The sequence below is a fragment of the Gadus morhua genome, chromosome 14 (assembly GCF_902167405.1).
Source record: "Gadus morhua chromosome 14, gadMor3.0, whole genome shotgun sequence".
NCBI lineage: Eukaryota > Metazoa > Chordata > Actinopteri > Gadiformes > Gadidae > Gadus > Gadus morhua.
The window spans coordinates 19,366,097-19,393,327 of NC_044061.1; the positions used below are offsets into that span (position 1 = coordinate 19,366,097).

Here is a 27,231-nt window from a genome sequence, read left to right on the forward strand (position 1 = left end):
GGACGCGTCCTTGCTAGTCGCGTCCTATGGAGATGAGACTCTGGTTCCAGAAAATGGAAATCAAAATCAACCGCGAAATCAACCCGTTGTTATTCGTGTCATCGGCAGAGCACTGTCAATCACGAACAGCCCGGTGAACGGCACATGTGATTGGAATGTACGTCAGCCGAGAGCAACCAATAGGTTTAGAGCTAAATGGTCCCGCACCCAGGAACGTTTTCAGATTCGACTGTCAGGAGTTTCAAAACGAGTGGCGTCAGAACACTGCCAATATTCACGTGACTCAAAGCTTGCGCTCAAATCTCTGAAAAGTCAGTGCTGAAAAGTCAGTTCTGAAAAAATACGTTGCAATGTCGTAAACGTACACCTTTACAAGTTTTTAAAACTAAATATTCAACCTTTCAAAACGTATTTCTCAATGTATGAACACCTGTTTGCAGAATCCCATTTACAAGGTTTCAAAACCGGGCAACAATGAAATACACCGTTAGAACAGTGCCAGATTTGAAACTCTGCAAATGCGGTGGTGAAATTGTTTGAACTTTGAAAATGTGTTGCTGAAAATGATGAAGATAAATAGAACACAAAATCATGTTTACAGATGTTTGAATTTTAGTTTTATTTTTTTTTCAGGTTATAATCTCTTTTTTCAGTGTTGCAAAACCTTTTTTACAAGGTGTTGAGTTTTCAAACCCAGACTTACAAGTCTGTGAAACTTTTTTTTTCAGGTTTGAATTATGGCAGGAAACTGACTCCATATATATATATATATATATATATATATATATATATATATATATATATATATATATATATATAAATTTGCATTCTGTGGGGGAGCTGATATAAATATACAAAGAATCTATAGATATATATAGAATATATTTGTGTATAGAATAAATGGCAAGGGAGAGCTGTCTTACTTATTTCCGAAAGGATCTAGATATCAGGTATTGGAGAGGACTTCAGGGAAGGTGTTTAGGTCGGTGAATATAAGCTAATGTCTGTCCTAATAAAAGCCTGTTGCGTGCGCACACACAGGCCGGGATCCCTCGTAAACTGCACCTTCGTGTCGACACACAGAAACGTGTGTGCACGGTGTTCTTTGGGGTAAACACTGAATGGACAAGTATTTCAAAATAAAGCATGGAAATCAAAATAATAGAAAAATCACACATGTAAACAGGGCCAAGATGTGATGAGCCCATTTTAACTCCTTTCTACCCCGCTCCTATACGTATATCAGGGGTGGCAGAACCATGTCTTGTCAGCCTGTGACGGCATAGCTCATAAGATATGCCCAAATCCTTATTCAAAGTTTCTTGTGAGCTCGCCTCTCCCTTGTCTGCACTTGTCATTGTCTTGTCATAACACACCGAGCAGCTCATCCGTTCGCTTCATGCAACCTGCACCGGACTCTCGTATCTCTGGCGTTGGGAAAAAGACGTTCTCGATGAGAAGCTATATTTACGCAATGCTCCTCGCAGCGAGCTCCGCGGCGGCTGGGAAGTACGTACTCGTTGCGGATCCACACTCCTGGCTCGCTGCGCAGGTATACTGTCGGACACACTTCACTGAGCTTGCCTCCTTCTCCAGCAGCCAGGACATGGATGAGATCCACAAGGCGGTACAGGGAACCAATGTCCACCTTTTCTGGCTGGGACTGTACCGTGGAGAGACCAGCGAGGCGAACTGGCTCTGGTCTGGGGGCGGCAACGCCTCCAACCTGCCCTGGGCGGGCGGACAACCGGGCGGGAACAAGGCTCGCCTAAGTCTGGGCTCACAGGACAACCCCTACGGTCTGTACGCCGGGACTGGCACTGGTTCCCGTCCCTTCCTCTGCCTGAACCTGGTGGTGGTGGTGACGGAGCGGAGGTCCTGGGAGGAAGCGCTGGACTACTGCCGGGAGAGGCACGACGACCTCGCCAGCCTGACCTCCGAGACAGACCAACTGCTGGTGGCTAGCCGCGAGATCCGTGAGGCCCTGATCGGTGAGCGTGTGTGGGTGGGGTTGAGGCACTTTGGTACCCGCTGGATGTGGTTGCAGGGGGAGCTGCTGGGAAACAACGCCTCCCTGAGGATGGGCCTGCAGGGGCAGCCCTGCTCCACCTGTGAGACGCAACAGTGCTACACTTGTGGATCCCTGAGTCCCAGCGGAGAGCTGCAGGGCCTCGACTGCAAGACCGAGCTGCACTTCCTGTGCTTCTGAGGGGAGAGCTGCATTCCTGTGCTGCTGAGGGCAGCGCTGCACTTCCTTTGCTGCTGAGGGTAGCGTTGCTCTGCAGGGCAGTGATACTAGCGTGCCTCACACACATGCACACACACTTGATTGATTTAGAATGAAAAACAAATGACATATTTAGGTGCAAGATTTTGTTTTGTTATGCCACAAAATGTTAAAATATTATCTATAACTTTTCCTTGAGTTTTGTCCTTCCAAACTATAACTTGCTATACATATACTAATAAAATCTTTTAAAACCTATAACCTTGTATTCCTCATTAAACATAAGAGCCTAAATATATACATTATGTATGTATATTCACTTCTATGTGTACGGTACACATGTCAGCAGTTACAATACACATGATATTTCAATTGATATTTCAGGCCCATCCCTGAGGATGGGCCTGCAGGGGCAGCCCTGCTCCACCTGTCATACGCAAGAGTGCTACACTTGTGGATCCCTGAGCCCCAGCGGAGAGCTGCAGGGCCTCGACTGCAAGACGGAGCTGGACTTCCTGTGCTACTGAGGGGTGAGCTGCACTTCCTGTGCTGCTGAGGGGTACACTTCCTCGGCTATGAGGGCAGTGTTGCTTTGCAGTGCCCAATTCCGTGGGGGGGGGGTCAGATACTAGGCGTGGCACACATGCACAACCACACCACTACATAACCACAACCACACACTTTGAAAAACAAATGACATAGTTAGTGCCAAGATTTTGCTTTGTTCTGCAAGATTAGAGTTTTGTCCTTCCAAACTATAACATGCTATAAATATACTCAAGAGGCAAAAAATATTAATGTATATTCACTTCCATGTTCACATGCATGTATACATGTATGGAGGTACAATACACATGACATTTACATTTCTCCAGCATCAACAAAGTATTTATCTCTACACTGTAGCCTATATGTATAAGAGCCCGACCGATACTGGACTTTAGGGGACGACGCAGATACCAATACTAGGGAGTAAAAGATTGCTGATAGCGATATATCGGCCGATATCCAAACTATAGATATATCAGGCTTTATTCTATTCTCATCGTATCCTGGGATTGGAGCAGTTCCTTAGGATTGGCTGTTCACCCTCTAGCAATGCTTCAAGCCACAGCAGCATTGCCTTAAAAGCGTGAGCTAAAGGAACCAATTAACTTTAGTATGCTAATAAACTTAGATTTAGGGCATTTAGCAGACGCTTTTATCCAAAACGACTTACAACCGTTCATACATTCAGACACTGATAGCCAAGTCAACCATGCCAGGCGACAGGTCAGCTAGGGAGAGCCAGGGATCGAACAAGCAACCTTCCTGTTACAAATCAACCCACTCTACCCCTTGATCGAAGCCGACCTTCACACAGAACATGATGTTAAACTGTAGGTGTTGGGATGTAAAGTATAGGCAAAGTATATAGGGTGTATGCACAGTGTATAGGGTATGCACAGTATATCCACACATGATGTATGCTTTGCACAGTATCTAGGGTATGTACAGTGTACAGGGTATGCACAGTATAATCATGCTGATTGAGTACCTGGCAGCCGCTGATAGCAGGTTCTTTGCGTTGGCGGCTGCAGGGTCGACGGACAAGGACTTGGCAGCCAGCAGTAGCTTGCTGGAGGCCATAGAGATGTTCTTCAAGTTGCCGATCACCTGGATCTGGTCGTCCTTCTTCTAAAACACCACACATTAAGACAAAGGCACAATTATAGTAGAGGATAATAGGTGGACAGGAGGTAAGATGATTGCAGCAGATGGATGGATAAATAGATGATAGATATTATAATTATAGATGATTGGCACCAAACAAGAGAGCGTCAGCGAGAGAGAGAGCGTCAGCGAGAGCGAGGGCGAGAGCGAGAGAGAGAGAGAGAGGCGGCAAGCCAGAGGGAGCGTACCGGGGTGTGTCCGGCCATCTCGATGCCGGCGTCCAGGAAGTCGTCGAAGTCGTGGCTGAACTTGCCGGAGGCGGCGGCGAGCTGGCGGCTGGAGCTGCGGGAGGCGTGGACCACGTCGCCGGCCGACTGGTTGAGCTCGGCGGCCGTGTGAGTCAGCTCACTCTGGGCTTCCTGGAAGGACTTGGAGGAGAGAGGGACCTGGACGGCAGAGGTGGGGGGGGCAGGCCATTTACATTAATGTTTTCCACGTGGTTTCTACTATAGTCTGAAAGGGTTTCATTGTCAGGTAGGCTTGCGCATATAAGGATTATTTAAACATATACGATAACAACTGTAAATGGAGAGAATATACATTGTTTAATTTAAAAAAATTTGGAGCACAAGTACAAATTATACTCATGGATCCCAAAGTGAGTCTATTATTCGGAATATCAATCTAACCTAGGAACTTCTAGGAACAGGGGTACATCCTATAGCTAGTACAGTGGGTAGTACAGTAAGCCTAGCACGGTTCAGTCAGTACTGACGGGAGACTCACGTTGTCCACCAGCAGCTTCTTGCTGGCCTCCCCGATGCTGCGCAGGGCCAGGTCAACGTCCTTCTGGCCCGGAAGGCAGTTCACGCAGCTGTTGAGGGAGTGGGACACTGCCTTGGCCACCTGGAGATCACAGGGATTGGGTGGGGTGCAGGGTGAGCTTATGGCTTGATATACACCCACTATTGATGCACATAGAACATATTCATACACAATAGTTAGAGAGCGCCGTCTTCAATCATTTCCGAACGGATTTAAAAACATGGCTATCAGTTAGTGGAGAGGTTTTCAGAGAGGGTGTTGTAGGTTGCTGAATATCTGCTAATGTTTTACAAGGAATAAATATATAATTTAATTATAAGCTACAGAACGCACGATCACAACCCAACGGAACTACAAAGTCCATCAGCCCCTCTGGGCCAGCTCACCTGGGCCAGCCTCTGCTGGCTCTCGGCGTCCCCGGGGCATTCCAGCGCCTGCTTGGCCTCGTGAATCAGCAGTGCCGAGCCCTCCATCACGTCGCCCGCCGACTCCAGCATGGCGACGGCGGCCGCGGGGTCAGTGGTCGCGGCGGCCACGCCCCTCGCCGCCTGGGCCAGGGTCTTCAGCGCCTGGGCGGTCTCACTGGCCGCTATGCCTGCACGTTTGAACACGGTCACATGAATCGTCTTCACCATCAGTCATTTAGGACAGGAGTTCCCGACCTTTGGGGCCAGGGACCCCTTAAAAGGAGAGAACATTTTCCAAGGACCCCCTCATAATAGAAAGACAGATTAAGGGTATACTTGCTACCATTTTTACTCTTAGGTGCCATTGGAACTATTTGCATTCTGAAACTTTTCAACCTGACATACATTTCAATCATGATTATACCACTTATATACTTTTAAACAGAGGGTTATTTATTATTTAAACTGCTTTTTGACTTTTCAAGTGAAAATGAACAACTGCAAATCTGGCTCAGCCGTAATAAACCCAGACGAATGAAAAGTCAAAACTTTGCTTTCAATCGCTTCAATTTAAAATAATAAATCTGGTATAAAAGCAATGAACATATCATATCAGTTATGATTAACTATATATAGATATATATATATTCCGAGCCGTGAGTTATTCAATTCTCCTCCACGGTCAGATGTACAGCTTTCAGTTTATTAGCTGCCTCGCTCCATCCCAAACTCAACCTCTGCTGGAAGTATGAGTTCTTCCGCAATTGTGTGTGGCTTCTTACTTTTAGCAATCCGCTGAGCCACCGCATAAGAGGCCATCAAGGCTTTCTCTGAGGTTTTGGCCAGGTTCACAATTTGTGTTTTCTGACTGGTGTATTCCTCGCTTTTTCGACAGAAGAATGATTTTGGTGTGTCCTTATATTCCGGGTGCATTGTAAATGTAATGAGATGTCGATTTAGCTTGGCCAGTTCCATGGCTTCGTTTGCTAGCCACTCGAGACGCATCACGCATTTCGGTCTCACGTCGCCGTTTTCAATAAACCTAAACTCTATAGAACTGTCTTTATTATTTATTTAGGCTCAGCGTCAGTGGTCCGACTCAAATATTTATCCATGGTCGCAAGCTAGGCAGCTGCCTCGTAGACCCTAACTAAGCGGCAGTTCATTGCACCCTGACTGAAGTGTGACTTCATGTGTCACAATCATATCAGAGTTTCTATTGGCCCAAGTTAATGTGGGTGGGAGCAATGGGCACTATGCTTTTCTTATTGGCTCTTATGGAGCAAAGTATTTCGCGGATCCCCTCGGTATTGACCTTGGACCCGTGTGGGTTTCCTTGTCTCGGACCGGCCCCCGAACTACCTCCAAGTCTAATAAAATAAAAAAGAATGAGCACTAGCCTGCAGCATCTGTGTGTAACATTCTTATGATTGACGGTGATCTATGTAATCAAACACACAAAGTTAAGGATAATCTTGGTTGCGCAGGGTATGGAAAAAAGGAGGCAGGAGCAGGCAGGCCACTAACCCTACACATCGTGTGGTGATACAAGCATGCACATCTAAAACCTTTAATGAATATGAATGGCAATTTAGGATCAATCAAGAATCCATTCAATGCAGCATTTTTATCAAGTTATGCATTTTTCATTGAGGTTCGATTGTAACTAATTAATAAAGAAGCGTTAACTACACAATCCAACAGTCCCTGGAGTGACATTTCAACATCTGAACATTAGCAGCCTCATGCAAATCCCATTAGAGCATATCAGATGCTGTTGTTTTTGTTGACATGATAGGATAACATCTGTCCAACTGGATGATCCACTGCTTCCTCGACATTCTCGTGGCCGTGGGATGCTTTCATCTCAGCCTCCGTTTTAAATATTACATGAGACCTGCATTAATGGCTGAACAACATATGCGGTGACTACGGACTGCTCTATATGCTTCAGCTCCTGCCGTATGACGACCAGGGACAGAATGCGCAAACAGCTCTGCCGTCTCTTTAATGATTCAGTAGTACCCTTTAGGGAGAGCAGCGATAGAGCTTTGGAAGTGGGTGTACGGTTCTGACCTGTGTAGTGTTCGTTCCCCTGGGCAGCGCAGGTGAGCAGCTGGGCCATGGACGATCCAACAGACTTGGACGTGCTGCCCAGGTCCTGGGCACACTTCTCCAGCTAGATGCAGAGAGGTTATGGTGCAGGGTTTAGTATGACGTTGTATTTAGGGCCGGGTATTGCCAGGTACCTCTCAATTAAATTCAATTTGATTCTTTAGGTCTTGATTCGATTCGATACTGATTCGATTTGATATTAATCCAATTGCTTCGATATCGATTCAATAATACGTGCAGATGACAAAAATACCTAAAAAGGATTTAGAATTAACCATTTCAAAATTCATTAACCATTACATTGTGTAGTATTGTTCCTGAGCTAAACTTGCAGCATAAAAGTCATCATAACATGGACAAATGTAAAAGGGCATGTACATTTAGGCATACTCGCTTCTAGATTACAATGACTGAGTATGCTTCTTCTTTTTTTTTTTATGGAAATAATCGATTTCAAAATAATTCTGAATCGAAATTTAATCAAGAACCAATCAATTGCAGTGCATTGATGAATCGATATTTTTACCCAGCCCTAGTCGTATTGGTCAGGATGTCCACTCAAACACTAATCTCGGGTCTTGGGGAACTTTGAATTAATATTCTATGAATTCTACTTTATATTCTGTTAAATTCTATAAAAATAATTATCAATCTTATAATGGACTTAATTCTTAAAATTGAAATAATGTAAGAGAAGAAAGGAAGAAAGAATACAGAAACAATGAAAAGAGGGAAGGAAGACAAAAAAGTGAAAGAGGGAAATAAGAAATAAAGAACAAAGAGGAAAGACTGAAAGAACGGAAACAAATGCATATGATTAAGATGACCGTACCGATTCCCCAGGCAGGGGCTTAAGCTGGCCAGCGACGGCGGCCAGCTGGGCGTCCTGCAGCTCACTCTTGAGGTTCTGGATGGAGGTCAGAGCCGAGTCTATCTCCATCGGCCCGCATGCCTCATGGGCCTGGAAACAGAGCAGAGGTGCACCTCTTGTTTACAGTCCCTGGGATGCTGCTCAAAATGCTGTGCTAAATAACCTAAACACTGCGGCAACATATGATGTCAGGAGGCGAAATAAGAAAAACTATATCAGGCATGGAGGAGCAGTTTGTGTTAAATAATGTTTCCGACTCCTAAGAGGGGTGATGTGTGTTCTTGGTAAATGTATCTCCTTATTTGTCAAACGTCAGTAGTGACTGTTTTTCTCACATGTTCAAATGGAACACGTGTAGCGGTGTTTGATGGGAATACTCAATAAAGCATGAGCTATCCTTGCGTTCCCTGCATCGTCCGTAAACATCTAGTCGGGTAACAGCGTCGACATCGGTTACCATGGCAACATAAGGCACCATGGCAACGAAGGGCACCAGAGAGAGTGGATTGGGCTCAGCGCGTGTCCGACGGGCCTGGTACCTTCTGCGCGGCTGTCCTCAGCTCGGCCAGGCACGTGGCCAGGTTCTTAGCACACTGGCCCAGCTGCATGGCCGCCGCCTGGTCCGTTACCGTGGGAACCGAGGACTTTGAGGATGTCACCATCTTGCTGCCCGGCTATAGAGTTGAAAGTTGGAGGGGGGGGGGGGGGGGAGGGGGAAGGTATATACACAGTTGTGATACAGCGCAGTGCATTGTGCTTTTACAGTTTTACAAAAAAAAAGAAGACAGCTCCTGGATGCCTGGATGCAAATTTGATATTTTGAAATTTGAAATTTTTTGATAATGCAAATACACTCCAGAATACGCTATCTGAGGAAATAATGCACTTTCGTACTGCAACATGGTGCAGCAAGCAATGACTACAAAAAATGGATATTTTCACTACCAAGCAATGATTTACGTGTCTCTAAAATCACAAACACATTCCATAACAAAGTATTAGCATCAGAGTTCATGTCCTGTGCTTAATAGAGCCCTCCCTCTATGCCATTCGGTCTGTGATGGATTAGTTTCACTTGAACTATAACACTTTTAAAATAAGTTCTCGTTTACATAGAGGACTTTTTTTTATATCATATCTGTAGCGATCCTACAAGGAAAAGAAGATCAAGATAATAAGCATGTCACCTTCAACGTGCCTTCACACTTCCCACACCTCTATGCTATTCATACTATTCTGGTGCTCAAAGAAAGCTGAGATAAAGTCGAGGTGATAACCCAAGACCAAAACACTTCATTAATCACATCTGTGGCACGCGAACCCATCCTGAACCCAGACACGCGGTGGGTTGACTCAGCACCTGGAGGAAGTTCTGGCTGGCGATGATAAGGGCCAGCTGAGCGCTGAGGTCGTCTGGCTGGGCCTGGCTACCTCGCACGCCCTGCACCAGCTGAGGGATGTGGTCGGCAACGGCCTGGACACACCAGAGCACAGAGCTAAGGGTTACAGCTTACCGAACATAGGCTACAGCTTACAGAACGTGGTACATTTTACAAAACACTACTATGGTGGTATGGTGACACTACTACTATGGTAATCCTGCAGTACTGCTATGGTAGTAAGGTAACCCTGTAGTACTCCTATGCAGCATGGTAACCCTGTAGTAGTACTATGCAGCATGGTAACCCTGTAGTAGTACTATGTAGCATGGTAACCCTGTAGTAGTACTATGTAGCATGGTAACCCTGTAGTAGTACTATGTAGCATGGTAACCCTGTAGTAGTACTATGTAGCATGGTAACCCTGTAGTAGTACTATGCAGCATGGTAACCCTGTAGTAGTACTATGCAGCATGGTAACCCTGTAGTAGTACTATGCAGCATGGTAACCCTGTAGTAGTACTATGTATTATGGTAACCCTGTAGTAGTACTATGTAGCATGGTAACCCTGTAGTAGTACTATGTAGCATGGTAACCCTGTAGTAGTACTATGTTACATGGTAACCCTGTAGTAGTACTATGTAGCATGGTAACCCTGTAGTAGTACTATGTAGCATGGTAACCCTGTAGTAGTACTATGTAGCATGGTAACCCTGTAGTAGTAGTATGTTGCATGGTAACCCTGTACTAGCATGGTAACCCTGTAGCAGTACTATGTAGTTCCTCTGCCCACCTTGCAGCTCTGCACTAGCTGCTGGTGGGCAGACGTGTTCTTGTTGGAGGCCGCGGCGTTCTGGGACGCTGCGATGGTCTGCGTAGCCGCTGCTGCGGCCTGCTTCGCTGCGTTCTGAAAACACACACCGCAATAAAAACAAACATCAAAATAAACACAGCATTATATATACCCATGCACACAGCAATATATATCTATAAACACACACAAATAAACAAGACACACACACACACACACACACACACACACACACACACACACACACACACACACACACACACACACACACACACACACACACACACACACACACACACACACACACACACACACACGTGTGCACATGGTTGTCATATCCAAGATACAAATACATTCTGTCCCTTTTTCATACTGAGCTAATAATGACTCCCTTGCTTCCCATTGAAGTAGGTGCACAGGGAACATCTACCATCTCCAGTAAATTGCACTAATACATGAATGGGTCAGGCCACTCACGGCCCATAATTGGCAGCACACCGGTTCCAGTGAGACTTCCATGTGACAAAGGGAGAGTTGAATGACCAGCCGATGGGAAATGGGCAGTTTGGTGAGAAAGGCTGAAATAATGAGCTTCAGAGTCAAGAGGCGTCTCAGGTATGGCGCGACGGAGCGGTGGTCTAAAGAACCAGGGTTTAACACTGGGCACTCAGACAGAAAGGATTCGTTCTACGTTTCAGAGGTAAATCTCCTTACTGGAAGGTCAACGGCACGGGGTCACTCAAGAGACTTTAGAGACGTCACTTAAAGGTGTCTCACTTTAAGAGTGTCTCACTTCAGAGTCACTCTTATGAAAAATTCTCAAGAAAAACATTACACACGTAAACATTGCAACTCCCTGTCATATTTTCTGTAATTATTGTTGTATTCACTCTTATTTCAAATGTTCATCTCTACTCAGGTCCTGTAATTATGCTGTGGCCCCCCGGAATCTCCTCTATATACATGTTTAAAAAAAGTCTCAAAATGGCTGACCTCAAGGCGGTTGATGAGTTTCTTCTTGATGGCGTTCTGCGCCGCGGCGTTGGTAGCGACACGCAGGCCCTCGGCCGCCTCACGCAGACGCTGCTGCTGGTCCTCGTTCTCCGGGTATGCGGCGGCTCCCTGAAACACAAGACACACAGCGCTTTGAATAAGACATGGACACACCCAGACCAAATAGCTTCAAGGCTAGCTTTAATACAACCTGGACGGAACGGGACAAAGTGGTTTCAATTACACAGAGAAACAGTCTTAATTACCGGTAAGTTAAACTGTGACTGTATCAAGTCACAGTTTAACTTACCACACAAATTCACTCAAACTGGTCTCTTTAAAAAATGGACAGTCTCAATAGAAGAAATGTTGTTACACCACGGTCTAAATGGAGACACAGGTTTCAATACAAGTTATAAGGTCTAAATGAAGACCAACTGTTTCAATACTGGTTTCATATAGGCAAAATAGTTACATGAAAAAACTGACACTCAGATGAAGGCAAACAATACCTGCTAAGCAAATATGGTAGTCGACTTAAAATACAAAACTCTCAAATGTGTTATGCAGCTTGATTCTCTTTTCATCACTGCTATGTTTATGAAGCGAATAGTATGAATCCATTTTAAATACATAATTTGAAGCTCTTATTCTCCACTTAGCGTTATGTTGCTTGGGCTGGCTGGTATTCAAGCCAATGAGTTTATCACTCCCACTGTTGCCGTTTATTTGAGTGGCTGTAAAAAAGAACATCTAAGCAGCCATTCAATTAATTAGCTTACAGCTGGGCTTAGAAGAGTGTGTGTGTGTGTGTGTGTGTGTGTGTGTGTGTGTGTGTGTGTGTGTGTGTGTGTGTGTGTGTGTGTGTGTGTGTGTGTGTGTGTGTGTGTGTGTGTGTGTGTGTGTGTGTGTATGTGTGTGTGTGTGCTTGTTCAAAGGAGAAACTGAGATAATCCATCTCCACTGCAACCATTTCAAATGTTGTTACCTAACTGCTGGCTGACTGTTAGCTGGGCAACATCAAACAGAAGTTTGACCATTTTTGGGATAGAACAAGAAAGTATTTTCTCAAGCAAAAATAGATTCCAGTGTCTTTATGCTGTTCAGCCTCCATCCTGTTCTGTCAGTCTCTAACCCATCAGCAAAGTAAGAACTTCTGCATTTGTACCACTAGGGTTTGATATATAATGAGACATCATTACCTGCACAAAAATGCTTTTCACTGTGACCTGTAATTGATATTTCCTCGTTTTTGAATTTGTATTTACCGTCTTCATATGTAAAGTGTCAGACTATTATAAATATAATACACTAGGATTGGGGTAAACCCTTTGCTACAATCTCGTCCCAGCGTGAGGAACACAGCTGGTCGAGGCGGACAGCGTTCCCGTCACCATGGAGGTGCGGAGGGAGCCCGGCGGCTACGTCACCTTGGCCGCCTCCACCATCCTGGCCGTGGCGTCGGCCAGCAGCTTGGCCGCCGCCAGCAGCTTCTTGGAGTTGTCCACGTCCACCTCCGCCTCGGCGTCCGAGCGCATGGCGTTCACCAGGTCAGAGGTCGCCTGGGCCAGCACGCGCGCCTGCCGCACCATCTCACCTGGAGGATGGAGGAAGAGATACATGATGAGGAAGAGGAGGAGCAGAGAGGGGAAGAGGAGGAATAAGCCATAGTTAGAGGGAGAGGAGGCAGAGAGGAGAAGAGGAGGAATGAGACAAAGAGGAGGGAGAGGAGGCGGTGGTTGAGCGGAGGAATTGTAGGAATAGGGGCGGGAGGTATCAACGGGGTATCAGTGGGCAGTAATTCCAATCTCCAACTCTGTTGGATACCTGTCATGAAAGAGAAAGATTCAAACCAATCTATGAGGCTTAACTTGGCCCTATCGATATCTTCTTTCCCCCCGTGGACTCGGGCCTCCTGTTCACACCAGCATTGCTGTTGGTTGGATTTGTGAATAAATGGAAGTCACAGCCTTGCTTAAAATGTACCACTCAAACCTTAACAGTTTCCTAAATGAATAAATCCTGTGATATGAATGATCAAATATATATGCTTTTTTCTTCAGTGGTCAATATAGGTGGATCTATCAGAATCCAACACCTTGTTGGAATGTGTGTATGCCTTTCTTTAGCTGCAGAGAGAGACAGTTAAGAGGCTTGGGTGTTTAGCATGAATCTAGATTATTTATACTACTGTGGGACACTGCAAGTCCTCTTTCACTCAATACATCCTCTGGATTATCATAACATCCTGCTGTGCGCGGACATCCCAACAGCTCCATGAACTCAAATAGTTTGGAGACGGTATAATAACCCTTACATAAACAGGGCAGATACATCTTATAACCAAACGTCTTCGCAGATAGAACATCAGACACACTCGGAAATAGGTCACCAAGTTCGCCAAATTGTCTACCTTATTTTCAACTAATCACAGTTCCTCCCCAACCGTCAGGCTAGGTCGGACTATGCAATATACCTTTTCAATGAAGCAACCACACACCCGGAATCATTGGTACAAATAATCCAGTGTGGTCAAGAGTGTCTGTGCATTGTGGGGGCTTCCACCTGGATGGTGCCCCGTGGTTTAAGAAACGCCGCTCTATATAACAGTCTCCTCCTCCACCCTGCGCTCACCCGCGTCTCCCATGGAGCTGAAGATGTTCTCGGTGACGTTCATGATGGTGTCGGTGGCCTGGTCGTAGCGTCCGATGGGCTCCCCGCGCGACGTGTACTGCCGCACGTGCTGCAGGAGCTCTCCCAGGGCCTGGCTCACCACACTGGCCGCCGCACTCACCTGCACACAGCGCAGGATGTATGACGCGCATGGCTTCCCATTGGTTACTCTCAATACACGCTTTGTTTTAAAAAAGGTACAGTATGAAACATTGACACAGAGCGTCAAAGATGGCCGCCGCAGTCCAAATTCAGCATATGGGAGAGGGTCGTCTCTGCCCAGCCCCTCTTCACCAGACTGGAAGCTCACTCGGGTTGCCAGGTTCTGGACACCGAATGGACATGGACGCAAGACGCCGTATTTTGAAGGAAGCGTAATTATTGCATTTTGACAATGACGAGGGACGACGGATCCGACACTGAAAATGAATCAGCTGATGTATAGGTTTGTAATTGATTCATTGTTTGCAAAGCATAAACTGGCTCATATGTCATCCGTCTTGCAAGCCTTCTGGGCTCTAGGCGGTCTTTATCGTTCATGTTCAACTACGAGGATTACCCGTATATTAGCACTGCTCTGGTTATGGAGGAAGAGGCTTTGTAGGTCAGGTAGAATCTAGTAAATCTAAGTTGATCCAGTTATTTAGCTCACTTCACTGGCTGCAGCACACTTTGTTCGTGTGCCAATTGGTTTCATATCGGGCAACCGGAGTGTGCAGAGAATAGTAAATCATAGCAGGAACAAAACATAAACAGACATTCCGACCTTGAACTCAGATTTCAAAGGAGAACTTACTGGCTGTGGCATTATTTTCAGAGAAGCTTGTTTTAACAACTGCATATGTTTGTTTAACTGATGAAATACTCTGATGACAATTCATTTCATAAGTCTCCTAGAATTACTTCACCACCGTGGTCTGTGGGGTGGGCTATCAATTGACATTCTTCGGACATTCTGTCCATATAAAATAATAATAATAATAAATAATAATACATTTAATTTAGAGGCGCCTTTCAAGGCACCCAAGGTCACCTTACAGAGCATAAAGGGAAAATAAGGGCAACATTTCTGTCATCCCGTCTTCACTTCCACTCTCATCGATCCCAATTCATATGATGAAGTGGTATCTTTACACGCTTTGTCAATAAGCTGACCGGGGGAGGGGTCTCTGGCTAAATGACAGAGGGGCACTGGGTTTGTAAGTGCGCAAGCATGCGGGCCGACCTGTTTGAGGAGCTCCCCGTCCTCAGTGGCGGAGAGGCAGGCCTGGACGCAGCCCTCCACCGAGCGGTCCACCAGCTTCCCAGCCTCGATCAGCTGCTCCTGGCACACCGGGGAGCTGATGGTGGGACTCACCACCTGGAAGAATGATGTGGGATTATATGGGGGGAGGGGAGGGGACAGATAGGGAGGGATGAGATATGGGGACGAGAGGAGAGAGGAGAAAGGGGAGGAGAGGAATGAAAAGAGTAGAGGGGGAGAGGAAGGGATAGGAGGGAGGAGAGAGGGGAGGAGAATGGGCGAGGGAGATGTCAACCAGGCAGTGTAGAAGTGTTAAAGAAAGACCGGGATGGTGGAGGTGGGAGGGAGGACACAAGAGACAGAGACAGAGAGAGAGAAGGAGAGTAATATATAAAAAGTAATGATTAGAAACAGAGACGGAAGCAGTCTAAGGTAGTAATCACATCAAGCATCTAGTCCATGCAGTCGTAGGAACGATGTGTTGGGCAGAGAATGCAAGCGTGAGAAAGAGGACAGAGGAAGAGAAAAACTGAGCTGTCAAACACTGAGGAAGAGGGGGAATATAATTCACTGCTAGTTTGCAGCTGCACTCTGGAGCACAGCCCTCACGTCCGCTGCTCGGAAATAATAAGCTCACAAAACCCTGAGACCCAGCTTCAACATGGACACGGTCCACAGCAGGAACCAGACTTCAACTGGTGAGGATATTCATATGGGGAACAGTAACTCCAGAGAAAGAGAAAATAGGCTAAACTACAGAAAAGGCCATCAATAGAGAGATAATACAAATGACAGATTGTTGTAGTCCAAATATTATGACTGATCAGGAGAGCATATAAAGTTCATTCTGTTGCCAAAAGGGCATTTCAATCTGGCACGGTGGGATTTTAATTAGTACAATCTACAAGCCTAAGGATTATTCTGAACCTCTGCTTGCTGTTTACTTCAAACCTTTCCTAAAACAGATAACCCAGCTTTCGCTGTAATGCACTGTGAAAGCCTTTGGGAACATAATCATGAAATTAGAACGTTTTTTTGTGAATGCAAGGGTAAATTGTGTGCAGCAAAGAGATGCAGACATGGTGAAATTTGAACTATAGAAGGCGGAATTGGCGCTGGAATAATTGTTTATGTCTTTTATCACGCTTCTGTCTTATAACACTATAATGCACAACCTTTGAAGCCCTGTGTGTGTGCGAGTGTGTTTGTTCATGCGTTGCCCTGCATGTGTGCGTTGGTAGCCCTGTGTGTGTGTGTCTGTGTGTGTGTGTGTGTGTGTGTGTGTGTGTGTGTGTGTGTGTGTGTGTGTGTGTGTGTGTGTGTGTGTGTGTGTGTGTGTGTGTACCTTGGCACAGGCCACAAGCTGGGAGGTAGACAGGGCGCACTGTGTCGCGGCGGCGATGACCCTGTTCTGCAGCACCGTGTCGTCGGCCACCTGGGCCACGTTCTTTGCCTTCAGAACCAACATGGCAGCCGCGTTGGCCACCGCCTTCGCCAGACTCATCAGAATATCCTGGAGGACCGAGACAAGAAAGAAGAGAGAGGGAGACAGAGAGAGGGAGGCAATCCATTTAAAATAAATGGACACACACACACACACACACACACACACACACACGTAATTATAGACAACGTTGCATGATTAATTTATTGGTACACTTTATCTCAGTACAAACATAATTGATTGCAGTAATTGCTACATTTTACCAGGATATTAATTGTGGGCTAAATATAACGCTCAAATAGTGATTGTTAATTTGCCAAATGTAATTGAGAATAATTAATCCCACATCAAGCAACAACCATTACCGGAATAAACAAGCCATATAAAATAAGCTCATCATTAAAGACTTCCGACACAAAAGTTATGCAGTGAGCTTCTCAAGGTTCTGAGAGATGTTCTTAATATGCTGATTACGTTAGAAAAGTTAGGATCTTATCACTCAAAGAAATGTGCGTTCATCTGTGCTTGTGAGTAAACTGGTTGGGTGTATACGTTCCAGATTGGTGTGTGAGGTTCTATTCCATGGTGTGGTGCTGTGTGAGGTTCTATTCCAGAGGGTGGTGCTGTGTGAGGTTCTATTCCAGAGTGTGGTGCTGTGTGAGGTTCTATTCCAGAGTGTGGTGCTGTGTGAGGTTCTATTCCATAGTGTGGTGCTGTGTGAGGTTCTATTCCATAGTGTGGTGCTGTGTGAGGTTCTATTCCAGAGTGTGGTGCTGTGTGAGGTTCTATTCCATAGTGTGGTGCTGTGTGAGGTTCTATTCCAGAGTGTGGGGCTGTGTGAGGTTCTATTCCAGAGTGTGGTGCTGTGTGAGGTTCTATTCCAGAGGGTGGTGCTGTGTGAGGTTCTATTCCAGAGTGTGGTGCTGTGTGAGGGCTCTGTACCTGGAACCTCTCATCTGTCTCGTTCTCCCCAATGTGTCGCAGAAGGTCCCCACTGGCCTGGCCGATGCTGCCTGCTGCGGTCAGCACAGTCTGTCTGGGCTGTAGACACGCACACATACACACACACACACACACACACACACACACACACACTTAATTGAGTTCCAAAATTGAAATACAGTATATAAGGGCCCAAATGTGTTCAGATGTGACAGTTGCCTGATGTACATAGACAAGTACCTATGTCAGGAGAGTACAGCAGTAGAGTATATTGTGTTGAGTACAGAACACAATGCTATACTGAAACCACACGCACTCACACACGCAGACCCCCTAAAGGGATGGGTTTTCAGTCAAGTGCACTCACTAATGCTTTATGCTGCATTGCATTCACCAAACTCCACACCACACACTCTAACCAAACTAAATCTGTGTTGGAGTTCTTCAAGTGATGCTAAGTGTTCAGGCTCTATCCATTTGTGTGCTCATGGCTGTCAAATTGCCTGACGAACGGATTGGATGTAAGAATTTTAAAAGGGGCCGCAATGCAAGATTCAATGTCAACATTTGCAGTAGGCAGGAAGTTATCGCTTTTCAAAAAGTAGGCCATGGTACAGAAAATAGAGGACATACAGCAACCAGCAGCCGAAGGATCATTACACCTTACAGTTATTAATAATTCCAAAAAGTGTCTCTCCCTTCTCTCTGCAGCAGTGGGTCTCCGGGGGCTTAGAGAGAGAGGGACATAATCTTAACATCCTTTCTCTTGGCCTGATCTCACCAGCTGTAAACCAACAAAGAAACCAATCTCTGCTGTGTGCCCGGACCTTGCTCGGCAATGTTTGTTACACCCAGCAGGAGTATGACAACAACCTCCTCTGAACCTGGTGAGCAGCAGCCCATATTAACAGGAGAAGGAACGTTCTGGAAATCCGAAGGGGCAGCAGCTTAATTAGCATATAGCTTGTGAAAATGTAGGGAACTCGGGTTGCGCTACTCTCACAGAGCTGCTGGCATATGTAACGGACGTCGTGACTGTGCATACGATCATTAGATAGTCTAATGGCACCTTGCTCACAAAATAAGGAAAAAGTGGAGATTTCAAATGTCACATCGGAGCAAACAGACAACCTCTGATGCGGATACCGTTTAAGAACCTTCAAAGGCCCTCTGAGACGTATCAAGTCTTCAATTAACTGCTCTATTAGCTTCAAATATGCACGAGAATCTAAAGTACTTTGTAATATTAACTTATAGGTTTTGCTCCATAACAGACCCTGTGCAGGTGCAGGAATCACTTCCGAAGAGGGTAAAAGTTGCCGACATATACATAGAAAATGAGTTGATGAAAAAAACAGTTAATGGTTAACAGGTGACTCGTTAACCAGGTGACCACCAGCTGACTCGTTAACCAGGTGACCACCGGTTGACTCGTTAACCAGGTGACCACCAGGTGATACGCTAACCAGGTGACCACCAGGTGACTCGTTAACAAGCTGACTCGTTAACCAGGTGACCACCAGCTGACTCGTTAACCAGGTGACCACCAGGTGACTCGTTAACCAGGTGACCACCAGGTGACTCGTTAACCAGGTGACCACCAGCTGACTCGTTAACCAGGTGACCACCAGGTGACTCGTTAACCAGGTGACCACCAGCTGACTCGTTAACCAGGTGACCACCAGGTGACTCCTTAACCAGGTGACCACCAGGTGACTCCCTAACCAGGTGAATCCCTAACCAGGTGATCCCTACCTCTCCGGAGGCGGGCTCCACGGCCTTCAGCAGGTCGGACACCGCGCCAGCCAGCGTCCGGGCCGCGCCCATCAGGTGGTTGCCCCCGCTGGTGTCGTCCTCCATCAGGGCCGCCAGCAGCTTCACCCCCTTGGACATCTCCGTCAGGTTGGACGAGATGGTGGTGATGGCGCAGCCCACCGCCGTGTAGTCCGTGTCCGTGGGGTCGCCTGGCGGGAGAGAGAGGGGGAGGGATGGGAAGGGGGGGGAGAGGAAGGGGAGAGGAAGGGAAGAGAAGGTAAGAGTAGGCAGAGAGAGAGAGGGTGTGAGACAGGTATAGAGAGGAGTCGGGGGGGATATAGGGGAGAGAGTGGTGACGGAAGAGAGAGGGGTTGTGGAGGAGATATAGTGGAGGGGAGAGAGAGTCGATGGGTGACATGGAGAAAAATGAGGATATCAGAGGGAGTGAGAGAGGGGGGAAAGGGATAGAGAGAGAGGAAGGAGAGGAGATGGAGAGCGGGGGTATGAGAGGGGGGGTTACACAATGGAGAAAGACAGGGGACACAGAGACAGAGACAGAGGGAGTTGAGGGAAAGGGGCAGGAGACAGAGAGACAATAACATGAAAAAAGTTACCACAAAATGTTGGTTATGCAGTCTGCTATATACAGAGAAGGACAATTTATTGTTCATGCTTCAACAATAGCCATAAAGGCTAGGTTGAATAACAGTACTCTTAACAAAAGCCAGAACCAAGAAAAATAACCACATCATCTTATCCTGCAAATAATTGGCCCGTTACACATATGTGGTCTGAGTCGTAAGACCTAACAATCTTTATACAGCAGCAATACACCACAGCAATCGCCCCTCCCTACGCCCTGCAGCTGAGCCCTGACCAAGTACCATATATTTGAGACCATTTAACCATTTAAGCCATTAAGCAGACCAATTTATCCATAGCTTATAGGGAATCCAGGTGCTTTACATTCTTCTGAATGCCTTCATGCGATAAGTTAGGGCTGGGACCATCTACAGGTAGACCACCAGGTGACTCCCACCTGCTGTGAGGTTGACCACGGAGGCGGTTCCTGCTGTGATGGCGTCCACCTGGGAGTGGATCTCATGTTTGGACTCGTCCACCTTGTTCTGGATCCAAACCTTGGACGCCTGCAAGACAGACACACGGTCAATTGATTCTCAAATGATGTTACATTAAAATGAACAAAACAACCAAAAGGCTTAAAGGACTGCAATGTGTCTGAAGACTTTGAGGTTGGGGAAACATTGTTGATGGTTGTTTTGCAGGGTGAACTCATTTGCATAGAAACCCAAAACACATCTGTTTAGCTTTGTCTGCCTGTGTGGTTGCATGTGTGTTTATGCACGTGACTTTATCTGAATAGCTGTAAATGAACGTTTGGACGCAAGCATGTGTATCATATTATATATTGGAACGTACCATGTCCTGTCCCAGTGGGGGGAGGTTGTCCACCTCTCCCAGGTCTATCTGGGCCTGCTGCACCGCCTGCATACTGGTGTTGATGGTTCCCATCAGAGCCTGCTGGGCGGAACTCTGGACACACACACACACACACACACACACACACACACACACACACACACACACACACACACACACACACACACACACACACACACACACACACACACACACACTTCCCTTAACACAGAACAGAGAGCAGTGGGAGGATGAGGTGGCACCACCAACATGCGGGCTGTGATGGGTGTGGAGGTGAGACCGACCAGCGGGGGCATGTGTCCCCGGTGCATCTGGCCCATGGTGATCTGCTGCTGGGCGGAGGGCATGGTGCCCGTGCTGAGGGACTCGGCCCCGACGGAGCCCGAGCGGATCACCCCCGGCAGGGCCACCGAGCCGTGCTCCACCCGGCCCACCCGGTTGAACTGCTGCTGGAGAATGGTGGACCTGGACGGAGGGCAGGGAGGAGACGAAGCACCCCGTCAGCATCATGGGTCTTTACAAGGTAAAAGCTGACACCCATCGCCTTCTGACTAGGACGTGACGCATGTCTTCATGAGTCTCTACCCATGTTCTTCAGCATCATCATCATCATCATCAGCATTGGTATTTTCAAAACAAAAGCCCCTATCCGTTAGCATGTAATTTCAGAATAAAGCCTATATCCATCAACATATCATCAACAAACAAACACAGGCAGCTGTGTTATTCCAATATTAGTGAGCTTCCCCTTGTGCAGGGGAGTACAATGCATGTTACCCTTTCAGTTAATATAATAAAACATAACATGAAACTAGGTCCAGAAGGTTTCTTCTGCAGGAGACACAACAGAGAGCCAACATGAGGAGATCTCCCCGATCTCTGGTTTCCTTCGTGGTTTCGCTATTAAAGCCATCTGGTCTAGGCCCCGTGCAGCGGCAGATGAAATAATACAAAAAACATTAAAATAATGCAATCAAATACAGCCTCCCCCTCTAGGCGCCATCTTCGTGAGAAAGGTACAAGTTGAGGCCGGAGGGGGAGAAGCCCTGAGAGGCCAGATAAACGTTGGATTACACATCCCATCAGGACATGTTTAGATAGAGTGCTGCTCTCCTGGCAGAGGCGCCCAGACTGTGTTGAAGTTTCGTGGCCAAGGAAAGTGTTCACTAGCCATGATGGAGACGTGAAGCCTTTCGAAAAGACATGGAAAGTATGGAGACAGGCGATTGGAAGGGATGAAGTCTCAGGGAAGTGAGTGTTTTTCTGTAAACACAATAAAAGCTTTGCTGTGTGCACAATGAATGCCGTTTGAATAAAATGAATTTCAAAGAACCAAAATAGAATACTCATCAACTATTTACTATTTAGTCATTTTGGAAAGAACATTAACGGGTTAGTGTGCCCCCTCTTTCAGCATGTATTCGATCACTTTGAGGGGGGCGTGTTATTTCCATGGCAACTTTGTTATACTTTATTAGTACCGGCGCTGTTTATGAGCATGAGCGATGTGGTTTATGAATTAAGCCGCATGTCATCAAACGATAAGTGTCCAAGAAGTTAAACCCTCTATTGGACACAGGAGAGGGTTGTTGCGATGTCGAAGAGAATATTAAAAATAACCTCCACCTCACAAACAGAACGGCACCGGCATTTGGGTCGGATTGGAAGGGTCATAAACAGGGCGGCGGAAACTGAAAAACAGAATTTTATCCTGTTTTCTCTAAATGATGGGCTTCAACAATAACCGCGATACATTGGCACAGATTACTATGTTGATGATAGTCTTAGACATATTACCACCATTTATACCAAAAATACGATTTTGGCTTCACTGCCCCGTTAAGGAATATATAGATAGGGCATTGAGGAGTGGAACCCAGAATCTCTCAGCTGGGAATCCAACCCCCTTAGTTCTCCCTCCTGGCACCCAAAGGTGCAGGGTCTACCTACTTTTTAGGGGAGACCGACTCCTCCAGCATGGTGGACTCCTCATCTCCCTCCAACCCAAAGCGGTCCTTGCTTTGCTTCTGCAAGAAGAAGGGAATAAAACATCGGCTTGACCAAGAGAGTCTGGAGAGTAGGACTGTTCCACGTATATAATATGACTTTTTATTCACTGAATGCTTCTGCATCTAATGCATTCTCTTTCTGTGTGAACTGGAGTATCTGATTATCAACACTCTTCCTGAGACTTTAAAAGAATGGCACTGAACACGGAAATTAGAATACAGTTAGTATAAATCCCCTTTAAATAGAGAGAATTATTTTAATTGTATGGTCCAACCAAACTGTAACGTAGAACCTAACTGATCTGGCCTCGTGTAACTGGTAGGGATGTGCATCAACACTGCCAGGGTTATGGGTTCCTGGGGCCAGCCATTCTACGAATATACTGTGTACACTAAGGGTGAGGCTTCACATAAAAGCAGTACATGTAGCAACAAGTAAATTTCGACCTAATACCGTACCTCAAATACAACCTGCAATTCATCTGTGTCAAGTTGACAAGTATTTGATAATATAGCAGTCTCAGCAAAAAACATTCCACAATGCATGTATTGTACTCTGTAACAGTTGTTTCCATGCATCACACTAGACTGCAATAGCAGACCCACTAGAAACTGAAAGGCGTCGCTTCAATGCTTTGTCCACGCTACGAGTATTGATGGTTATGAATGATTCGGTGAGCAGGAGAAACACGCCCCATACCTTCTTGAGGATGATGTCGATGTAGCCTGCAATGAGCTGGGAGATCTGCTCTCCTTCTGTGGTCTGCACAGAGTAGTAGCTCTCCTGGTACTCGCCAAAGTCCTACACACACACACGCATAAAGAGGCATACACACACATACACACGCACACACACAAAGAGGTAGACACACACACAAAGAGGCACTCACAGACACAAACACACCCAAAGAGGTAGACACACACACATACACAAACATGCATAAAGAGGTAGACACACAGAAACACACATAGAAAATTGAGACACATACGTACAAAGAGGTAGACACACACACACACATAGAAAATGGAGACACATACATACAAAGAGGTACACACACACACACACACGCAGACAAAAATATAGACAAAGAGCATTTCAGTGAGTGCGAACGATATACACACTCCCTGAATAATCTCTGTAACAATGGATTTGCTGTATATTCAATACAAGATGTGTCTGAGTGTTTGGTGATGTCCCAATTACATGGATAATGTAATGTAATGGATAATAAAGTTGTATTTAATAAGCAGAATGACAGCATCATGAAATCATGCAGAAATTGGCAGCTTATGGTTTCGAATAACACATTGGTGTGTGTGTGTGTGTGTGTGTGTGTGTGTGTGTGTGTGTGTGTGTGTGTGTGTGTGTGTGTGTGTGTGTGTGTGTGTGTGTGTGTGTGTGTGTGTGTGTGTGTGTGTGTGTGTGTGTGTGTGTGTGTGTGTGTGTGTCTGCCTGCGTGTAGCTTATATTGCTACCTTGCAGTTCCAAATGGTTTGCTGGGAAATGCAGCTACTTCAACATCCTAACAGAATAATGAGTACTTAAAGATTTCTCGGCACGCGCCCCACAAACAGAACAACCACAGGTCGACCAATCAGATCACCCAGAGAGAGAGAGGGAGAGAAAGAGAATTGAGATCTGAAAGATTAAATTATATCTGTGTTCCAACAAAAGGAACAACCGATAGACATGGAAGGCAAGAGTGGCTCTAATAATCTTTATTGTGCCAGAGGAAATAGGTTGAAAGAAAGCTCTAGTGATTTATTTTATTGGTATATCAAAACGTATTATTACTTATGATTAATCAAAAAGTATTATTATTGTACGAATGCCATGTATGAGAATGTGGTTGAGTCATATATCATTTAAATGAGTAAAGCACAACGTTTAAATTCTCAATGTCACTGTTACCTTATGACCAAAGGCTAGCCCTTGGGCAAAAGTAAAACAGATTGAGGCAAAGCAACTTAATTATATAGCACTTTTCATATACGAGGCAGACTCAAAGTGTTTCACATCAAGCATGTATAAGCAACATTATAAATATACACGTTGTGACAAAGGCAAGTTTCATTGTTCAGCAACATCACAACCAACCAACCTTCTCACAGTTCCGATTTTTCCGGACTACATTTTTGTCTTTATATTTTCCATCTCATTTCCATCGTGAGTCATAATCAATGATAGTATGGATTCGGAAATTTGCAGTTTCCATTGTGCAGTATTAGAGTGTGTTCCTGTGTGCATGGGTGTGTGCATGCAGGTTTATTCCCGTGCATGTGTGCGTGCATGTGCTCCTGTGTGTCCGTACCAGGGTGAAGCTCTTGGGCGAGGCGGCCCACCTCTTGACGGTGGTGAGGGGCCACTCCTGCACCACGTCCTTGGTCCTCTCATCCACACGCAGAACGGACTCCTTGGTGATGCCCAGCAGACGAGGCACCAGCTTGTTCTTGCTCTTCATCTTCTCCTACAGACCCACAATCACACACGCATTCATAAAGAGACAATACAGGATGCTACCGTGGCTCCCAACCTGAAAGGTACCGCGCGTGTGTGTGTGTGTGTGTGTGTGTGTGTGTGTGTGTGTGTGTGTGTGTGTGTGTGTGTGTGTGTGTGTGTGTGTGTGTGTGTGTGTGTGTGTGTGTGTGTGTGTGTGTGTGTGTGTGTGTGTGTGTGTGTGTGTGTGTGTGTGTGTGTGTGATTCTGTGCATGTGTTTTGTATAAAGTTTCTCTATAAATGCAGTCCATTTAAAATCAGTACAATGGACCAGAACAGCAGAGAACAGATAAAGCCTTACCCAATAACAGGAACACCAATGGCAAGTCAAACAATACAAAGCTAATTAAATGTGGCCTTCACGCTGGGCTCCTGGGACAGGATTTAACAGTCCCTAATCGCGCACGAAGAGATCCAACATGTTTTTTTTCTTTACATAACCTTCATTGGCCTTATACACGGCCATCTTGGTTCTCAATGCTCGCTGGGTGGCCGTGAGGTGAATACGGGCCATTCAAAGGAAAACTATGTCTTTCAGTTAGTCTAGTACTTTGGTATACCAAAACAAACTTTGTCTTACACAAATATCCATATAAATACAACAATTGCCACACGTAAACTACTTGGGGAGCATGGTTAAGGTTAATCAGAAAGTTTATAATATAATAACAAATAAAAGCACCTTCCAAGACTTTATTAAACTATAAGGATTGTTGCAACCCACGTGGAAAATTGACTGGGGGAGTCTGGAACCGACTTTTAAAACTGAAGTGGTAATCCGCTTTTAATTATATACCCACAACACACTGTGCGACTAGATTACACAAGTGCTCTGGTTTTAAACAACCACTTAATAACAGTGCAAGGCTGCCAGAGGCGATTAAGGCTAAGGGGTTTGTCCATGCATCAAAGTGAATAATGACTAAATATTTAGAAGAAGAAAAAAACGAAACCTGTTTTAATTAACCTTTTGTTTACCCAGGGGGGGGGGGCATGTAGAGAAGCAGATGTTCCTTTCAAACTGCCCCCTGCTCAGCAACCTAACACACCAAGTACCCCAACACGCCTACACCCTTTACAGGCTAAATGGCGCGGAAAATTTAAATATAACAGACACGTTAATAACAAATAATAATAGTAATAATAATAATAATAGGTTACGGGAGCAGCAATAAGAGGACCCTCTTGCTCTGGGAAACATGCGGACTGCCGAGCCCCCCCCCCCTCCCAGCCTACCATTAGTAACCGCGGTGAAAAACAACCGCTACATTCTGGAGGACGTCCCGCACTTGGTCGGCTGCTCCGCCAGCTAATGGACGCCTCAGGGACATCACCCCACCGGGGTGGTCGCCGTCAGTTCCATCTCACAATCTGCCCTTGTGAGGGGTCTTACAGGTGCTCCCTCGAACCAAGAGCTGGGTAATTAGCTCATTTTATCATTTTTCGTCTTTTAATGGAGGACTGGTGATTGTGTAGTCATGAAACTAAGATGTTGACTTATCAGGATACTCAGTTTTATATTTATCAATATTGAGTACAGTATCCCATAGTTATCGTGCTAGTAAAAGCTTCCATATCGCCCAGCCCTTTTCTAACCCCGACAATACACCCACCTCCACCCCTCTCTGGACTAATCAGTGTCGCACTCTGATGCACACGGCAACACATTTGGATGCCTTCCAGGAAAACCCTGACTCCTGGTAGACCTTAGGGGAAAGTGTGTGTGTGTGTGTGTGTGTGTGTGTGTGTGTGTGTGTGTGTGTGTGTGTGTGTGTCTGTGTCTGTGTCTGTGTCTGTGTGTGTGTGTGTGTGTGTGTGTCACCTTGTTTATCGGCCGTTTCTCCGCTATAAACACAAAACTGTACATGCATATTCTCCTTTTCAAACATTGTGAAACCATACGCCATGTCGTTTAACTTTTTAA

General features: G+C 45.8%; 2 protein-coding genes across 3 annotated transcripts in view; one reads left to right on the forward strand and one right to left on the reverse strand.

Moving 5' to 3' along the window:
* The window catches only part of tln2a (talin 2a), a 99,975-nt gene that overhangs the window by 33,593 nt on the left and 39,151 nt on the right, over positions 1–27,231 (reverse strand). For both annotated transcript variants that reach the window (XM_030376926.1, XM_030376925.1), the window contains exons 11-32: positions 25,122–25,277; positions 23,510–23,611; positions 22,751–22,827; positions 21,085–21,265; positions 20,780–20,893; positions 20,379–20,487; positions 19,340–19,548; positions 17,585–17,683; positions 16,544–16,711; positions 15,181–15,315; positions 13,917–14,076; positions 12,713–12,879; positions 11,283–11,411; positions 10,272–10,385; positions 9,459–9,572; positions 8,638–8,772; positions 8,060–8,188; positions 7,189–7,291; positions 5,092–5,300; positions 4,667–4,786; positions 4,129–4,326; positions 3,765–3,904 (exon numbers count right to left, since the gene is read on the reverse strand). In XM_030376926.1, the coding sequence (XP_030232786.1) occupies positions 3,765–3,904; positions 4,129–4,326; positions 4,667–4,786; positions 5,092–5,300; positions 7,189–7,291; positions 8,060–8,188; positions 8,638–8,772; positions 9,459–9,572; positions 10,272–10,385; positions 11,283–11,411; positions 12,713–12,879; positions 13,917–14,076; positions 15,181–15,315; positions 16,544–16,711; positions 17,585–17,683; positions 19,340–19,548; positions 20,379–20,487; positions 20,780–20,893; positions 21,085–21,265; positions 22,751–22,827; positions 23,510–23,611; positions 25,122–25,277 (3,068 nt within the window). The remainder of the gene's footprint in view (positions 1–3,764; positions 3,905–4,128; positions 4,327–4,666; positions 4,787–5,091; positions 5,301–7,188; positions 7,292–8,059; positions 8,189–8,637; positions 8,773–9,458; positions 9,573–10,271; positions 10,386–11,282; positions 11,412–12,712; positions 12,880–13,916; positions 14,077–15,180; positions 15,316–16,543; positions 16,712–17,584; positions 17,684–19,339; positions 19,549–20,378; positions 20,488–20,779; positions 20,894–21,084; positions 21,266–22,750; positions 22,828–23,509; positions 23,612–25,121; positions 25,278–27,231) is intronic.
* Positions 1,384–2,216, forward strand: LOC115558640 (uncharacterized). Its single transcript, XM_030376927.1, has one exon. It carries the CDS (start codon positions 1,400–1,402, stop codon positions 2,207–2,209), a length of 810 nt encoding a protein of 269 aa, XP_030232787.1. The 5' UTR covers positions 1,384–1,399; the 3' UTR covers positions 2,210–2,216.